The sequence below is a fragment of the Talpa europaea genome (genome assembly GCF_964194135.1).
Source record: "Talpa europaea genome assembly, chromosome: 7".
Lineage (NCBI taxonomy): Eukaryota > Metazoa > Chordata > Mammalia > Eulipotyphla > Talpidae > Talpa > Talpa europaea.
Window position 1 is genome coordinate 62,451,483 of NC_140074.1, and position 17,743 is coordinate 62,469,225.

Here is a 17,743-nt window from a genome sequence, read left to right on the forward strand (position 1 = left end):
AACACACAGTAATTTAATTTCATAGCAAATTTAAATTAGTTAATCTGAAATACTATTCAAGCCTTCTTTTGTATTCCTTAGTAATGTTTTAATGCTTTCTTCATATAAAAATCTGTACCTTTTTATACATTTAAAAACATTCCATGTGCATCTTCTTGGTAGCTGTTGTGGGTACTGGGTTGCTTGTTTGGTGTGTGATGTTATTAGCGCTACCTGCAGAGGACCAGCATGGGCTTCCTAAGACCCTGTGCATTGGCAATACTTATTTTTGTTTGGTCACAAGTACTAAGGATGGTAACCTTGTGACTTCAAATTCACTGGCTTCTGCAGGGAGGTAGGTGACACTCATTGAGTACCTACTATATGTCAGGCATTGTGTGATATTTTAAATAAACATATATTATGAAACAGATGTTACTTATCTCACTTAGCAGGTGAAAAGTCAGAGGTCTAAAGTCACAGAGGCAACTTTTGGACTCCAAAGCCATCATTCTCCACCATAATCCAGAAGGAGCTGTAGTAGGAAATGAGGGGAATAGTCATTATTTACTATAAAATTTTCATAGTGTTGCTAGTTTAATTTTTTTTTAAGATTTATTTATTTATTTTGTTTATTTATTTATACAAGCACTGGGTACAGTCAGAAGCGCGGGAGGGTGAGAGAATTCACCAGAGCCAGAGCGGGGAGCAGAGCAGGCAGAAGGACCGAGGTACAATGCTGAGGGGAGCAGCGGGCGGCAGGAGAGGTCTGCGCGCCATGTGGGACCCTCCTCCAGTGGCCGGGGAGCAGCCGGGGATGGAACCGGCGCTGCAGAGGCTGCGGGCAGCTTCGCAACGCAGCGCTCAACCACTGCGCCACTGGGGAGGCCCTGCTAGTTTAATTTAAATGTATTTCATTGGTATATCAAACTCATTACAATGATGATTTCTTAGATAATAAAGGCAGTATACATTTTTATAAATGGTTAAAAAGAAGTGAATCATCCAAATGTTATTTCTAGATTCCACGTGTCGTTTCTTCATGCTTTCACGATGGTTTTCCCTAAATTATCTCCTTTCAGCATTCCCATAAATGCAGCTGGCATGTTTTCAAATCCTTCAATGACGTATTCATGGTACTGGATTTTACCCTGTATCAAAATAACAACAATTGTCATAGATTTGTTTCATATGCTACATGATATACTCTTCTCCTCCTGGCAACAAATTTATCAAGTACATTATGGGAAACTTGGAAATCTAAGATGGAGACATTGTCCTCCATGAACTTGTAGTCATCCTGGAGCAAGACCCACATATACAGTGTATGCAACAGACTGCAGAGCAACATTAGAAGAATTTAATAATAGCATCAGATGACAGTATAACAATAGGAGAAATGTGACAAGGAAGTGCATTCATTCATTCATTGATTTCTGAGTAAGCTGAATGGAGTAGTTTAATAATGTAATCATTTTAGAAGCAGTGAATGTAGATGGAGAGAGGGACATTCCTCAAGGTGACAATCTGCTTTAATCCTTCATTTGCCCAATGATGTGGCTTCATTACCTCTACTGACCCCTGACGAGGTTCAGGAAATATAAATGCCACTGCGTCTTACCACTTGTCTTCCTTTCAAAGACATTAGGTGTGTAGGAGGGATAGATTCATTTAGTGAGGGAGATTTTTCATTTTTCCTTCTACTACAAGGCACAATCTACTAAGTGAAAATGAATTCATATTTTCTAGTTGTTTTTTTTTTTTTTTAAGCCATCTTATGTGAAGCCCTGCGAGACTTGATACCATTTTTTCTCCTAAAGCACTCCAGTGATGGATTATCACCCTTTAGGGTTTATGGAGAGACCATTTGCTTGAGATCACTTAACTAGGAAGTAGCGAAGCTGGGATCTGAACCTTTGGCTGGAAAGTCCCAGCTCATCTGCTCTAAGAAAGGCGAAGAAAGACCCTTTCCAGAAAGGGTCAGATGGACAAATCCAGTGTAAAGTTTAAATGTAGAGGGTGAATACTAAATATGAAATGTTGATGTGGGAGATCAGGGCACAGAATTCAGGGTCTATGAGAAATCTCTGTACTAAGTAATTTTTCTATACATCTAAAGTATTCTAAAACTGTTCTGAAATAGAAAGTGTATTTTATTTTTTATTTTTTTTAAATATTTATTTATTTATTTATGCAAGCACTGGGTACAGTCAGAAGCACAGGAGGGTGAGAGAATTCACCAGGGCCAGAGTGGGGAGCAGAGCAGGCAGAGGGACCGAGGTACACTTCTGAGGGGAGCAGCGGGCGGCAGGAGAGGTCTGCGCGCCATGTGGGACCTTCCTCTGGTGGCCGGGGAGCAGCAGGGGATCGAACCAGCGCTGCAGAGGCTGCGGGCAGCTTCGCAACCCAGCGCTCAACTGCTGTGCCACCGGGAAGGCCCCAGAAAGTGTATTTTAAAAAGGAAGAAGAATGAGAGAAAAAATAGTTGAGATAGAAGTTAGGCCAGCTTACTAGTTACTTAAAAATATAATTAGGTTCACTTTGAGAAGAGAGAGCACTGGGGACACCAGCACAGCAGTTTTTCTTATCAGCTGTGATCATGGAAAGGCTAGATTTGATTTCACCAACTGGGACAAAGAAACTACACATCGGAACTTATATCTAAGTCAGCTCTCCCCAGCTCCCTGGAAAGAGCCCAGCTAACACTCCAAGTGTTAGACTGGGAAAAATGCCAAATTCCAGTAGCTGCCAGAGGAGCAGTCAATTTCTTTGAATTGGTAAATGATCATAAAGCCAGGAATTAGGAAGTATGATACCACTTTTCCTCTCTGAAACTAAAACAATGCATCTTGGTTATTCCTATTTCTGCTGTCTAAAACTCCATATGGTGTAAGGCATGGGAGGGTGAGAGAATTCACCAGAGACAGAGCGGGGAGCAGAACAGGCAGACTGACCAAAGACACTGCTGAGGGGAGTAGCAGGCGAGGCAGGAGAGGTCTGATGGGACATGTGGGAATATCCCTGGCCGGCCAGGAATCGAACCCGCACTGCAGAAGCATGGGCAGCTTCACAGCATGGCACTCAACCTGCTGCGCCACCAGGGAGGCCCCTCCAATTTCATTTCTTAATATTCACCCCCTCCACCCACCCACCAGTAGCTGCTTGGTCAGTCCTCTCATTTCCTTCAAGTCTTTGCTAAAAGTGCCTTCTGAATGAGTCAAACTTTATTTTTTTTTCTTAAAGATTTATTTATTTATGCATACAAGAACTGGGGTCCAAGCCAGAAGTGTGGGGGTTGAGAGGATACACCAGAGACAGAGTGGGGTACAGAACAAGCAAACTAACTGAAATACACTGCTGAGGGGAGCAGCAGGCGAGTCAGGAGAGATCTGCTGTTCCATGTGGGTATCTTCCTGGCCGGGGATCGAACTCATGATGCAGTGGCTGCGGACAGCTTCATAGGTTGTGTCCTAACCCCTTGCGCCACCAGGAGGCCCTGAATGAGTCAACTTTAAAAAGACCCTATTTTAGGGGCCTCCCTGGTGGCACAGGAGTTAAAGTCTCAGTGCTATGAGGCTCTTGCCAGGCACTGTGGCATGAGCTGGATCCCCGGTCAGGGAGTTAACCCACGTAGCACCTCTCCTGCCTTGCCCGCTGCTCCCCCTCAGCAGTGTATTTCAGTAGATCTGCCTGTTCTGCTCCCCACTCTGACTCTGGTGAATCCTCTTACCCCCTGCACCTACACCCCACTTCTTGTATATATAAATAAATAAAATAAATCTTTAAAATGACCCTATTTTAGGGCCTCCCTGGTGGCACAGCAGGTTGAGTGCCATGCTGTGAAGCTGTCCGCAGCCTCTTCAGTGTGGGTTTGATCCCGCCAGTGGGCAAGAATCGCACATGGTGCAGCAGACCTCTCCTGTCTCGCCCGCTGCTCCCTTCAGCAGTGCATTTCAGCCTATCTGCCTATTCTGCTCCCCGCTCTGTCTCTGGTGAATCCTCTCACCCTCCCATGCCTCTGGCCTGTATCCCAGTTCTTGTATAAATAAATAAATATTAAAAAAAAGAAATTGGAGAGTCAATGAAGACTATCATATACAGATTTGCAGGTTATTATAAGCACTTTGCTTGGTTTACTCTTAGTGGAATGGGGCCCTTTGCAGAGTTTTAAGCTTAAGAATGACATCATCTGGTTTATGCTTTAAAAGATCACTGTCTGCTGTGTTGTGAACTGTCTGTGGGGATGCAAAGGTAGGAGGCCAGAGATAGGTTATCTCAACATGCACGCTAGATAAGATGGCGGCAGTGTGGTAGCAGTGGAAATGGGACAAGTGGTCAGATTCTGTGTGTATTATGAAGGTTAAGCCTCCAGAATTTCCTGATAGATTTCAAAGACATGAATGTGAGAGAAAGAAAGGAATTAAAGATGATGTTAAGGTTTTTGGATTGAACAAGTAGAAAGACAGATTGCCATCACTAAGAAGGTAAGGTCTATAATGGAATGGGTTTGACAGGGAAGGTCATGGCATACTTAGTTTTTGAATGATGTGTATTACACATCCAGATGCAGCTGTTGAGTGGTCTAGAGCTCAGGGGAGAGCTCTACCTCCAGGCTGGAGAGACTCAGCAGCTGTCAGCATACCAATGATATTCAAAGCCATGAGCCTGGATGAACTAATTCAGGGATAGACTCTGGCAAGAGAAGAAAGATATGCTTAAGTCCAATCATCACATCTTGGGGCACTTTATATTAACTTGGAGAAAAGAAAAGAAGCTAGTGAGCAGTCTGAGGAGGATCAATCAAGGAGGAAAACCAAGAGCCTAAGGAAGCCAAGAGAAGAAAGTGTACCAAGGAAAGAATGACCACCTCTGTCAACAGTCACAGATCCAAGTGCTGCTCAGAATGGCTAGAGGTCACAATGTGAGGGACATCACAGACCTTGAAAAAAGCAATTTTGAGGGAATGGCAACAGTGCAAAAGCAGATGTGAGCTTAAGAAAGAATGGAAAGAGAAGAACTGAGGACCATGAGTGCAGACATTTCCAGGTAACTTGTTAGGAAACGGAGAGTGGTATGATGGGCATATATTTGCAGTGGAAAGAAAGCCTACAGCATCAAAAAGGAACAGGCTCAAGGGGCCTCCCCAGTGGCGCAGCAGTTGAGCACTGCACTGAGAAGCTGTCCGCAGCCTCTACAGCTCCGGTTCAATTTCCCGCCAGCCAGGGAGAACCCCACACGGCGCGGCAGACCTCTCCTGCCTCGCCCAATGCTCCCCTGAGCAGTGTTTTCGGTCAGTCTGCCTGTTCTGCTCCCTACTCTGGCTCTGGTGAATTCTCTCACCCTCCCGCGCTTCTGACCTGTACCCCAGTTCTTGTATAAAATAAATAAATAAATCTTTAAAAAAGAAAGAAAGAAAGAAACAGGATCAAGCACAACTGGAGGGGCTGATTCTGGAGCTCCTCACCTCGGAGACCCATGTCTGCAAGTCGTTCAGAGCCTTCTGGCGGGCCTCTCCTTGCCAGCGAGTGACAATAAACCCTTCCATGCGGAGTTCCAGGTAGATAATGAACTCTGGGGGTGGGCCTGTGAAGAGGAGGGTACATGGTCAGGGAGGTGGCCACATCACTCTTCCAGTGCTGCCCCTCCATTCCCTCCACACTTTCTGGATCCTCAGGGCTGCCTGCCAATCAACCTGTACTCAATGGTAGGCAGAATAATGGCCCCCAAAGATGTCTACATCATATTTCCCAGAACCTGTGAATGTGTTACCTTACATGGCAAAAGGACCTTTGCAATACGGGGTCAGGAAAAATATGTGCTGCTGAAAGCAGATGAGGGAGGGAAACAGAGGAGGATTTGAAGATTCCATGCTGCTACTTTTGCAGATGGTGGAAGGCGCCGTTGAGGTGAGAAATGACGCAGGCACCCCACAGACACCCCGTAAAGAGCAAGAAAACAGACTCTCTTTTTGAGCCTTGCGAAGGAATGCAGCCCTGTTCACCCATTTTAGACTTTTGAACTCACAGCTGTAAAACAGTATTTGTGTTGTTTTAAGCCACTAAGTTTGTGGTAATTTGTTACAGCAATGGTAAGAAACTAACCCACTCTTAGAGTTCTTGCACAGACTAGGCAGCCAAGGAATGTCCCTGTGTCAGAGGTAAGGCCTACCAACAATTCCCAAACTGTTCAAGGGAACAGACAGAGTACTGGAATTAACATAGGAAATGTTCCTGCCCCACTCAAACCGATTGCCCTGAGACTCCAGGTACTTAATCTGTTCTTTCATCATTATGGCTTAATGCAGCCATTCTGTGGCATAAAACCATCTCCTTCTGTTGTGTTCACAGAGGAGATGCAAAACGAGTGTCCATCTCCAGCCTAAAAGGCTAGAATAGAGAGTTCAGCAACTTCCCATCTGTCTCTGCCTTTGCCGATTCAGGAACTAACACTTAGCCTGAAGCATGGGTTTCATGCTATAGTATCAGAATCATATGGAGGACTTATGAAGAGATTTCTGGGCTGGTCCCCCAATTTCTGATTTTGTCGATAAGGTGTAACCCAAGAATCTATATTTCTAACATGTTCCCAGGAGACATTGATGTTGCTGGTCCCGGACCCATACTTTGAAAACCACCAGTCTAGAAGAAGCATGAGGCTCACTATCATTAGGTATGATGTTTTTGCATAAGAGAAAAGTTGCAGAATTTCTGGACATGAGAGGCCAGGCACAATCCCATCTGATTAAAATGGAATGGACAACACGAGCTGATATTTCAAAGACCTGAGCAGCTGAACTTCTTCCAAGGACTAACTGCTAAAATGGCTAGATCAAGTTTCTGTTTCCAAAATACAAAATATTTGATGATATCTAATTGAACTCTGGGCAAGTAAACGCATCCTGGTGCTTTGCTCAATTGGCAGGGAGAAGATTTCCCATTATTCGCAATTAAATTAGTTTACCCTCAATTAAAAAACATTTGTCTGGTGGCAGGGGGGTGCAGGGAGGGCCCCTAATAAACAGTAAGATTACCATGTAAACCTGGAGTTTTCTTCTTAGAGAAGGTAATGTCTTTGCTTTTTCACAACCTAATAGGAAATCTACAAGTTGTCCTTCCTCAGTCCTTCTCACTCTCACCTACTTGCCTCAGTGCAGTTGTTAACTTGCAGGGCTATAAGGGTTCATGAGTCAAGCCCATTGTGAATGAATAACTCATTTTTGTTGTCTAGATCCTGATGATAATCTGCAAGATTCCTTTTTAGTTCTTCTTTCTCCTTGTTCTTGTCCCACAGGTAAATCTGTAATTTCACTAACAGCACAGAATCATTGTAGCAGAGAAGAATTCTGTGCAAATTCAGAAGACCTGACTTTGATTTGAGTCTCTGGTTCTCTAGACCATTTGTAAAATCAGAGGCCTGTACAATATCTCTAAGAAGACTGGGATTTAATGAACGTAGTTTTCTAGTTAATAGTTCTTTTGGACTTCTCTGGTGTGGAGGTGAAACAGTGGTCTAGTGGGGGATGGAGGACATGACAGGCCATAGTAGAAACTGTCAGTCTGGTGAGAGCAGGATGTCCAGCTGTTGGAGGAAACACTGCCCACAAGTGTCTGAAGGACAAGACTGCCTTTTTACCCCCTTTAGCCACATCAAATCATACTCTACCCAACCCCCCACCTCCAGCAACATTAATATTTTACCAGCCAGATCAAGGTGTTCTGTCTCTAAATCAAACCATAGCTGTCTTTCTACAATTTTGCAAAAAACAACAGATAAAAAACTAAAACTTAACTACAAATGTCCCTTCTGTTTTTTCATATTCTGTGATTTCTCTATATCAAAATCAAATAGAAGCTGATGTAGCACAAGTATATAAAATTATTTATTTTTATTTAATAAATACTGTTTCATAAAGACTATCAGGGAGCCTTAAATATTTTCATAGTCACTGGCTGATACTCTATCTCTGAATCTTCTTCTTGTCCAGCCTTCCTACATCTGTGATCATTTGCATGAGTTCATTACCTGGGGGAAGTGGCCCAGTACTGTTATATGTAGAAATGGCCCCACATAAAGCAATTCTTCCGAATTTTTTCATCTGGGGGATAACAACATTTGAAAACTCTCCACCTACCTAAACAGACAGAAAAAAGATTAAATAATCTAACTACTAGAAAACTCGGGAGAATCATTAAGTCACAATTATCACTTATTAATGCTTATATTAGCAGCAACAAAATAAACTGAATTAGCATAATAGAACAGAAAAATTACAGTTGGAAAAAGACATTAGAAACTAGGCATTTCCGTCTGACTGTAGGAATATAACTTACATAACTGATAAATTTCACTTTATTATATTTTGGGGTTTCTAATCTTAATAATATATGTTAAGGTAGATTATTGCCCTATCTTGCAGTATGAAAAAATACTCAAAAGGCAGATAAAGAACAAAGTTTGAGGACTCACATTTTCTAATTCTAAAACTTACTGCAAATTTTCATTAATCAAGACAATGAGAATTATGGAATTAGAGAATTGAAATCAAGAACAAAATTATAGACCAACAGAGTTAACTTGAGAGTCTAAAAGTAAACCCTTCTATTTATAGTCAATTCATTTCCAACAAGAGCACCAAAATTATTCAGGAGGGAGGGGAAATAGTCTTTTTGACAAATGGTGCAGTATAACTGGATATTCCTGGAAAAGAATGAAATTGGATTCCTTTCTTATACCATAAGCAAATATTAATTTAAACTGCATTAATAGACCTACGTGTAAGAGCTAAAATAATAATAGAACTCTTAGGAGAAATCATAAACATAAATCATCATGACCTTGGGTAAGGCAAAACCTTAGACATGATGCCAAAATCCCAGATAACAAATGGAACAAATTGGACTTCATCAAAATTTAAACATTTTTGCTTCAAATGATACAACCAAGAAAGTGAAACACAACTCATAGGAGAAAATATTTATAAAGCATGCATAGTCGATCCCCATTATTAATAGATTTCGTATTGTGAGTTGGATTACTTGCTAAAATTTATCAGGAACCCCAAAATCAACACTCAGAGCTTTCCCTGCTCATTTGCAGGCACATACAGAGCAGGAAAGAAATGCAAAATTCCCAGCTGAGGTCAAACAAGGCATGGTTCTGCCTTTTTTTCCCAACTCTCACACAGACAGTATCAGAGGATGCAGACAGAAGAGGCAGAGCAACTCCACCTGGGGTCAGCTGGGCGGGCTATGAATCTCAACTCTGGGTTATGAATATAAATCCCAACTCTGGGAGGATTAGTTAATGGGGTGACCTCAGGCAAGCACTTAGAACTGCTGAACCTGTTTTTCTTTTGCAAAGTAAATAAAATAGAAGCTCCCAGAAGAGTTGTTTTTAGGATTTAAGATTGAATCTAGGCAAGATACATGCATATATGTACACACATGCCCTGGGAGCAAAAAGGCTCAATGTTTGTAGTGACTTTAGAGAATACAACTATGAAGAGTATTTAAAATTTACTGTATCTGATAAAGAACTTTCTTCATATATTTTGGAAACACTAGAAGTAAATTCTCTTCTATAGGACTTTGGTAGTAAATCAGGTGTTAAGTCCAATTTGTTACTCACGTTATCAAAATAACAATCATAACCATCAGGAGAGGCTTTTTTCAAAGTTTCTTCTAAAGAGCCTACTGTCTTATAGTTGAAAGCAACATCAAATCCAAGTTTTTTAAGATGGGCAACCTTTTCATCAGACCCTGCTGCTCCAATAACTTTGCAGCCCTAAGTGGAGAAAAACATGGAAACCATTTAAAAGCCACAAGCATGAACCAACATCAGATTCCTAGTCTAGATGGCCAGGCTCATTAAGGCCCCACGGGTGAAATTAGTCCCTGAATCAGTCTACAACTCAACTTGCTTTTGACTATCCAACAGATTCCTTCTATGTTTATTTGGTTTACAAATTAATTTCAACTAGCTGAGTCTTCAAGTTTCCAAGTCATGGCCCCACCACTCTGGACTGACTGTAATGGCCTTTGCAACGGGGCAATGCGGACGATGACTCTTAGTTGGCTGAACTCAAGTCTCTCTTATTATTGGAGCAGCCATGATGGAAGATTAAGCTGTAACAAGAAATCTTCAGTAAAAACTATAAAAATAGTTACTACCTACAAGTCTAGACAGAGGCCATTCCTGACTTGATACCTACCATGTTGCTAAATAACAATGTTCAGGTCATCTATGAGACACTATTTTCCTCATTCACCCATTGCTCAATCATTCTCAATTTCCAACTGCTAAACAGAATTCACTTGACTCAATGACCTGAGACTAGGGATGGCCTGCTGTGTTTACTGTTGCACTCCCAGTGTGGATGTCGAGTGAATGGTTGTTACGGAATACACTTACCTTGAGCTTAGCTATCTGTCCCACAACAGAGCCCACTGCTCCTGCTGCTGCATTAATGATCACTGTTTCTCCACCCTTCAAACCACAAATATCAAGTAGGCCAAAGTAGGCTGTTAGGCTGAGGGAAGAAAAATAAGAATATGTGGATAGATGTGCTTCTATCCCCTATAACTCAATTGCATATATCCTTAAGTCCTTCTCAGCAAGTTAGCCAAACTCCAAAAATGGAGCAGATTGTGTGATTCTGTCCATGAAAACAGAATCCTCCCCAATCTCCTTTCTAGATTATTTCCAAAATTAGCTTTTTTTGGGGGACATATCAACCTAAGATACACAAAAGGCCTTTACAAACATCACTTCTTTTTAAAAATAAAATAGAGATAGGATGGAGAAGACAACAGTAATCTATTATTTTACAAAAAAACTTTCTCCAAGTCCTGGGAGACTTACTCTGAGATTTCCTCATGTCTACCTTTACCCACGAACTCCTCCACTTGGGCCACCATTAAGAGTGAAAAATGGATGGGAAAACAAGGTGGAAGGAAGAGCTCTCAGGAATGGAAGACAACAGAGCAGTCAAGAAAGACTGGAAAATTTTGTCATTTTGTTTGCTGCCCACTACTTGAATGTAAGGCGACATTAAGTATTCTCTAAGTTTACAATAAATCTCCTCTTGGTTGTGGTAATTCCGAGTTCAAATTCCAAGTGGAATATGAACTTTGGGTGTGTGGGGCTGGTTGCTAGCAGCAATCATTTGGGGAGTATATATTTCCATTCATTCTTTTCAAATCCTTCAAATGCATAACAAATCCAGTCATCTATTTTTGGGCATTTGGGTTGTTTCCATAGCTTAGCTATTTTAAATAGGCCTGCTATAAACATAGGGGTGCAGGTGCCCTTTGGAATTAATGTTTCTGTGTCATTTGGGTAAATACCTAGGAGTGGAATTGCTGGATCATATGGAAGCTCTATCTTTAGTAGGTTGAGGAATCAAGAAGATGTACATATACACAATGGAATATTACTCAGCAATCAAAAAAGATAAACTCATGCAATCTGCAGCAACATGGATGGAACTGGAAGGGATCATGCTCAGCGAAATAAGCCAGAAAGAAAAAGAAAAATACTGGATGGTCTCACTCATAGCAGGAATTTAGAAAACCTAAATAAGAAAAACTAAATAAAGAAAAATTCAAAATGAACAAGCAACTATAAATCAGAGACACACTATGGGGAGGGGAGTGGGGCGGGGAGAAGAAGGAGCAGGATCAAAATAAGGGGAGTGCAATTGTTTGGGGAATATAACCAAAATGAAAATGTATACATTGTGCAAAAATGAAAAATGATTTAAGAATTATATAAAATAAAATATTAAAAAAAACAAAAACAAATGCATGAAAGAAAAAACGGTGGGAGGGTGGGAAGAAGGAAGGAAGAAAAAACAGAAGGTGAAAGGAAGGAAGAAGAATGGAAGGAAGTAAAAGATGACACAACTTAGAGCAATGAATTCTAGGCTAGGAAAGTTTTGGGGACACCAAGAGGCATCCAACTGACCTTGCTTCTCTAGGGCATAAAAGGAAACGAGGTCCAAGTGCACCTGGGATCTGGAGCATAGACACAGGATGAATTGACCAGAATCTTTCCTGAGAGATAAGGCCAAGAGACACTTGAGCATTTTATATCTGGGCCAAGTTGAGTGAATATACAACAGCATTTGTGATCTAGCTGAGTTACTCAGACTTCAGGTCTGCTTACACCTCAGGGAACTCACATGCATACAGGGAAAGGTGAGTAATGAGAAACAGTAGAAGGCCAACACAGATGAACTCCTTCCCATTTTAAACTCTGAAATGGAGGCAGAGATGAGTGATGAGCAGCCAAGACCCTCCTAAGGACAGGAGGAAATGGTTCCATTGTGTCACCATTGCCAGCGACCTCAGAGGGATCACGTTTCATGCTGCTTCTCATTGTTAGTTTTTCTTTGTACCTACCAACCTTTGACCTGATTTCTCATCTTTCCTTGAGTCCTCAGGCTAACTCTACCTTACCTGTCTTCTGTGATTCCTGCCATCTCCTCTGATCAGTCCCTGAGCCTGTATTGCCTCAAGTCTTGCTGGCCAAGCTCCAGACAAACCATTTTGGAAAACCCGAGTGTCAAGCATTCAAACAAATGAAATAGACCCATGAAACTCACCCTGTCATGCCAACTGTCCCCAGAGCCAGGGAGAGTGGTAACTTGTCTGGCCACTCTGCAGATAGCTTTTGCAGCCCCTTCCCATCAGAAATGGAGTGCGTTGTCCAGCCTGAAGAAGCTACTACAATAGTTCCTGTTGGCAAAGCTGAGTTTTTACTTTCCACGATTCTGAAAGATAAATTACATAAGACATGTGAAACCTTATAGGAGGAATACAGGGAAACTGTACAAAGGGTCATAAAAAACCTAGAGAGACAGAATTTGCAGGCAAAGATAGAGCAGGGGAGGGGGAGGGGAGATGAGTCAACACAGGGCAGGGAAGCGCACAGGGGCTATGGTGATGCTTCACTGGTGAGTTGGTGGTGGGAGATTTCTGGGAACTACATATGAGTGGAGAATCAAATACTGTGTAAATATAAACAACAATGTAAGAAAGTTAAAAAGTTTAATTAAAAAAAAAAAAAGATGTGAAACCTCTCCCTTTCAAGGGAGTTGGGAGGCTGTGTGTTCAGTATACATTGTATTAGTCTATGTTAACGTATGCTTTCCCGTGTTTCTAAGAATCCTTCAAAAACTGCAATAAGTTTAAATATTCTCTCATCCTTAGACATTTGGGTTATTTTTTCCTAATGTAAATTATACTTTAATCAACAGTCATAAATATTTATTTATTACTTCCTTAGGCAATGTTCTAGTATTAAAGTATTGGTAACTCTTGCTCAATATTCCCAAATTCATCCAGGTGGTCAAAGAATACACACACAGAGATACATAGAATAGAACTATTTGTGCTAGAAAAAACGGAAAAGAGTTGCAGTCGGGAATAAATCAGTTAAATGGCTGATAACAGTGGAATAATTTGCAGTCATTAAAAGGTAGTAGTATTCTTTCAACAAAAGCTAACCATAATATTTTATTTTATTTTTTTTTATTTTATAGAGGCATGTTTTATTATTTATTTATTTATTTTGTTTGTTTGTTTTGTTTATACATGCACTGGGTACAGTCAGAAGCGCGGGAGGGTGAGAGAATTCACCAGAGCCAGAGCAGGGAGCAGAGCAGGCAGAAGGACCGAAGTACACTGCTGAGGGGAGCAGCGGGCGGCAGGAGAGGTCTGCGCGCCATATGGGACCCTCCTCCGGTGGCTGGGGAGCAGCCGGGGATCGAACCTGCATCGCAGTGGCTGCAGGCAGCTTCGCAACCCAGCGCTCAACCGCTGCGCCACCGGGGAGGCCCCTAACCATAATATTTTAAATGATAAAAAGCAAAAAGCAATTTGCTGAAGGGCATTTAATCTCAGTTAGAGAAGCATAAATATTAGTACATGTACTGAACAATTTCTGCAAAACAACACACCAATAGCAGTCACCTTTAAGGTTCAGAGGAAGCGGAAACTTCTGGTATCTGAGATGTACATTTTTATTTTAAGTTTTTACAATGACCACATACAAGCTGAACACATTTTGTTTCTTTAGTCATTAAGAGTAAGGGTAGCGGGCCTCCCTTGGTGGCACAGCAGTTGAGCGCCGGGCTGCGAAGCTGCCCGCAGCCTCTGCAGCGATGGTTCAATCCCCGGCCACCTGCGAGGGTCCCACATGGTGCGCAGACCTCTCCTGCAGCCCGCTGCTCCCCTCAGCAGTGTATTTCGCCCGTCTGCCTGCTCTGCTTTCCGCTCTGGCTCTGGTGGATTCTCTCACCCTCCCGCGCTTCTGACTATGCCCAGTGTTTGTATAAATGAATAAATAAATCTTTAAAAAAAAAAAAAAGAGTAAGGGTAGCAAAGTGAAGTTGAAATAGTGAATTTCACAGCCTTCTCTCCCTCCCCCCCCCACCCAGTTATTCAAAAAAAGGAGGCCAATGGCCCAAGTTACCACCAGGATCCAACAGTGAGTGAACCGGCAGAGACAGGGCCCAGCATCATTCCCAAACAATGGAAAAAACGGAAATAACTACCTGGCCACTTGTTGCCCCATCATCATGTCACCCTCCTTCAATCTTTTGGCTGCCATTCTGGAAAAAAAAATTCCATTCTTAACTATAAGAGCATCTGGGAAAAATTATCTTGAGTTCCACTGCCAAATGGAAAACCACTAGGGAAGTCTGTGCTGAACTGAAACCCAGAAATGTGAGGGCATTTATTTGAGTCAATAGCAAATTAGCCAAACTAAAACAATACAATTTTAGAAAGGCAAGAACATTGCTTCTTCCTCTACCCAATTATTGCCAGTAGTGAAATGGGAAAATTAGAGTTTGAGTTCTTTTTTCTTTTAAATTTTCTAGAAGCAATTCTGGTGAGCAATGACAGGCAAATTGTGCATATTAAAAATGGAGGTAAAAAGAAGGGGCCAGGGTACCCCTTACAAGCTTCTCAGACTTTTGCCTGCAAAAGATGAACGTCCATGAACACTGTTACAGGACTATTTCTCCCATTGGAGAAATGGGGGTGACAGTGTTTTGAAATAGTTGGACATTTGAATTACTTCTAAAGAGGGCCCAACACTCAATTTCAGAATTTTTAGGAGGAAATAACAATACCTCATATAAGGATCCACAGTGAGAAACAAAGCTTCCAGCAGAACCTCTACAAAATAAAGCATTCCAGAGTCAATCAGAAACTCAAGACTGATGTCTTGTCTTTTTTTTTAATAGTTTTTTTTTTTTAATAGAGGCATGTTTTTATTTATTTATTTATTTGTTTGTTTTGTTTATACATGCACTGGGTACAGTCAGAAGCGTGGGAGGGTGAGAGAATTCACCAGAGCCAGAGCAGGGAGCGGAGCAGGCAGAAGGACCAAAGTACACTGCTGAGGGGAGCAGCGGGTGGCAGGAGAGGTCTGCGCACCATGTGGGATCCTCCTCAGGTGGCCGGGGAGCAGCCGGGGATCGAACCGGCACCGTAGAGGCCGCGGGCAGCTTCGCAACCCAGCGCTCAACCGCTGCGCCACCGGGGAGGCCCTCTTGTCTTTTTTTTTAAAAGATTTATTTATTGTTATACAAGAGCTGGGGTATAGGCCAGAGGCGCAGGAGGGTGAGAGGATTCACCAGAGAGAACAGAGAGCAGAACAGGCAGATGGACCGAAATACACTGCTGAGGGAAGCAGCGGGAGAGACAGGAGAGGTCTGTTGTGCCATGTGGGAATCTCCCTGGCTGGCTGGGAATCAAACTGGTGCTGCAGAGGCTGCGGACAGCTTCACAACACTGCGCTCAACCCGCTGCGCCACCGTGGAGGCCCTGATGCCTTGTCTTTAACATTATAGACAAACAGAGATAATGTTTCTGCTTCAGGGTTGAGCTCTCATCTGTGCTTCCTATTGAAAAGCCAAGAAGGGCTGTCATATCTGACTCAGCTGGGTCGTCTTCTTCAGCTTCATTATCATGATCTTCATGATGCTATTACTTAGCACTCACTCTATGCTTTACATAAATTGTTTCATTTAACATTCTCAACAATTATTGATTCCATTTTATTTAAGTTTAGGTTAAGTAATTTGCCAGGGCCACATTTGTAACCACTATGTTATGACATTTGCATAGGGTTTCATTACCAGCCCCAGTTGGTATTAAAAAATATGCATTTTTTGAGGGCCTCCCCGGTGGCGCAGCGGTTGAGCGCTGGGTTGCGAAGCTGCCCGCGGCCTCTGCGACGCAGGTTCGATCCCCGGCTGCTCCCCGGCCACCAGAGGAGGGTCCCACATGGCGCGCAGACCTCTACTGCCACCCGCTGCTCCCCTCAGCAGCGTACTTCGGTCCTTCTGCCTGCTCTGCTCCCCGCTCTGCCTCTGGTGAGTTCTTTCACCCTCCCGCGCTTCTGACTGTACCCAGTGCATGTATAAACAAACAAACAAACAAACAAACAAACAAATAAATAAAACATGCCTCTATTTAAAAAAAAAATAAAAAAAATAAAAAATAAAAATATGCATTTTTGCTGGAATGACGACCCCGCCCCTGTGTGCATTCTCTGGAATTTGTAACTGAGTCCTGGCTGTCAACTGACATGGACTTGATAACTGCCACGTTACTTGCTTGCATGCCCTTTCCTCAAAGCTTACCTGCATATTACCTACACCTCTATATTCTGCCTACAAAGCTAATTTCCAGGTATGTTGGGTATGTTACCATTACTCCCCATTAGATTGCTTTAGACTTTTCCTGGCCCATTACTTCCCACAAAAGGATGGGAGGCTCCTCACTGAAAGATGCAGGTTTTTCCCTCCTTGTCTGCTCACAAGGCAGTCTGAGCTCTCCGCCAGGCAGTGCTTACCCCACTGTCCTCATCTGGCTCACCAGGACACAGAGGAAATCCTCCCCAGGGTGTTTCCAAAGTCATGAAGAATAATGCATGAGTAAGGAAAACAGAAGGATCCCACAACATGGCTTCAACACTCTTCACACAGAGGACCTTGAAGAAGTCTGTGGCAGACAGCAAAATGGCCACCAAAGCCTGCCATCTCTGTGCACCGGCCTGTTTACCATTCCTCCCATTAAGAAGTTTATTTCCGGGCCTCCCCTGGTGGCGCAGCAGTTGAGCGCTGGGCTGCGAAGCTGCCCGCAGCCTCTGCAGCGCCGGTTCAATCCCCGGCCACTGGCGAGGGTCCCACATGGCGTGCAGACCTCTTCTGCAGCCCGCTGCTCCCCTCAGCAGTGTATTTCATCCGTCTGCCTGTTCTGCTCCCCGCTCTGTCTCTGGTGAATTCTCTCACCCTCCCGCGCTTCTGACTGTACCCAGTGCTTGTATAAATAAATAAATAAATCTTAAAAAAAAAAAAGTTTATTTCCCACTACTTGAATTTGGGGTTGGCCACATAGGGGTGAACAAGGCACAGACCTCAGCAAAAAGCCAGCCAGCCACCGGGCCTGTGGCTACAGCCCACTCTAAATGCACCATTTGGCCCTACGCAAGAAGCATCATGTTAACCTAATCAAAACTGCTAACCCTCAGAACTGTGAGCTAATAAATAACTACTGTTTGAAATCAATAAATTTGGGGGTAGTCTGTTGGGCAGCAAAGACTGTAGTCCGTTTCAACTCAAAGCTGAGGGGTATGACTTACCTCCATTTTTTAAGGATGGGAGTTCAACTGTCTTCAATTCAAAGTTACTATCGGTAGGGCTGCCTTCGAAGTGTTTCTTCAGGAGCCAGCGCTTAGCATGAACCAT

At 42.8% G+C, this 17,743-nt stretch overlaps 1 protein-coding gene across 1 annotated transcript; it reads right to left on the bottom strand.

Moving 5' to 3' along the window:
* Nucleotides 1-1,019: 1,019 nt before the first annotated feature.
* On the bottom strand, nucleotides 1,020-17,743 carry PTGR1 (prostaglandin reductase 1; the record flags this gene model as incomplete). Its single annotated transcript, XM_084237501.1, has 9 exons — nucleotides 1,020-1,130; nucleotides 5,444-5,562; nucleotides 8,002-8,110; nucleotides 9,607-9,762; nucleotides 10,390-10,507; nucleotides 12,584-12,751; nucleotides 14,537-14,593; nucleotides 15,119-15,164; nucleotides 17,638-17,743. The coding sequence occupies 9 exons, from the start codon at nucleotides 17,741-17,743 to the stop codon at nucleotides 1,020-1,022; spliced, it is 990 nt and encodes a 329-aa protein (XP_084093627.1).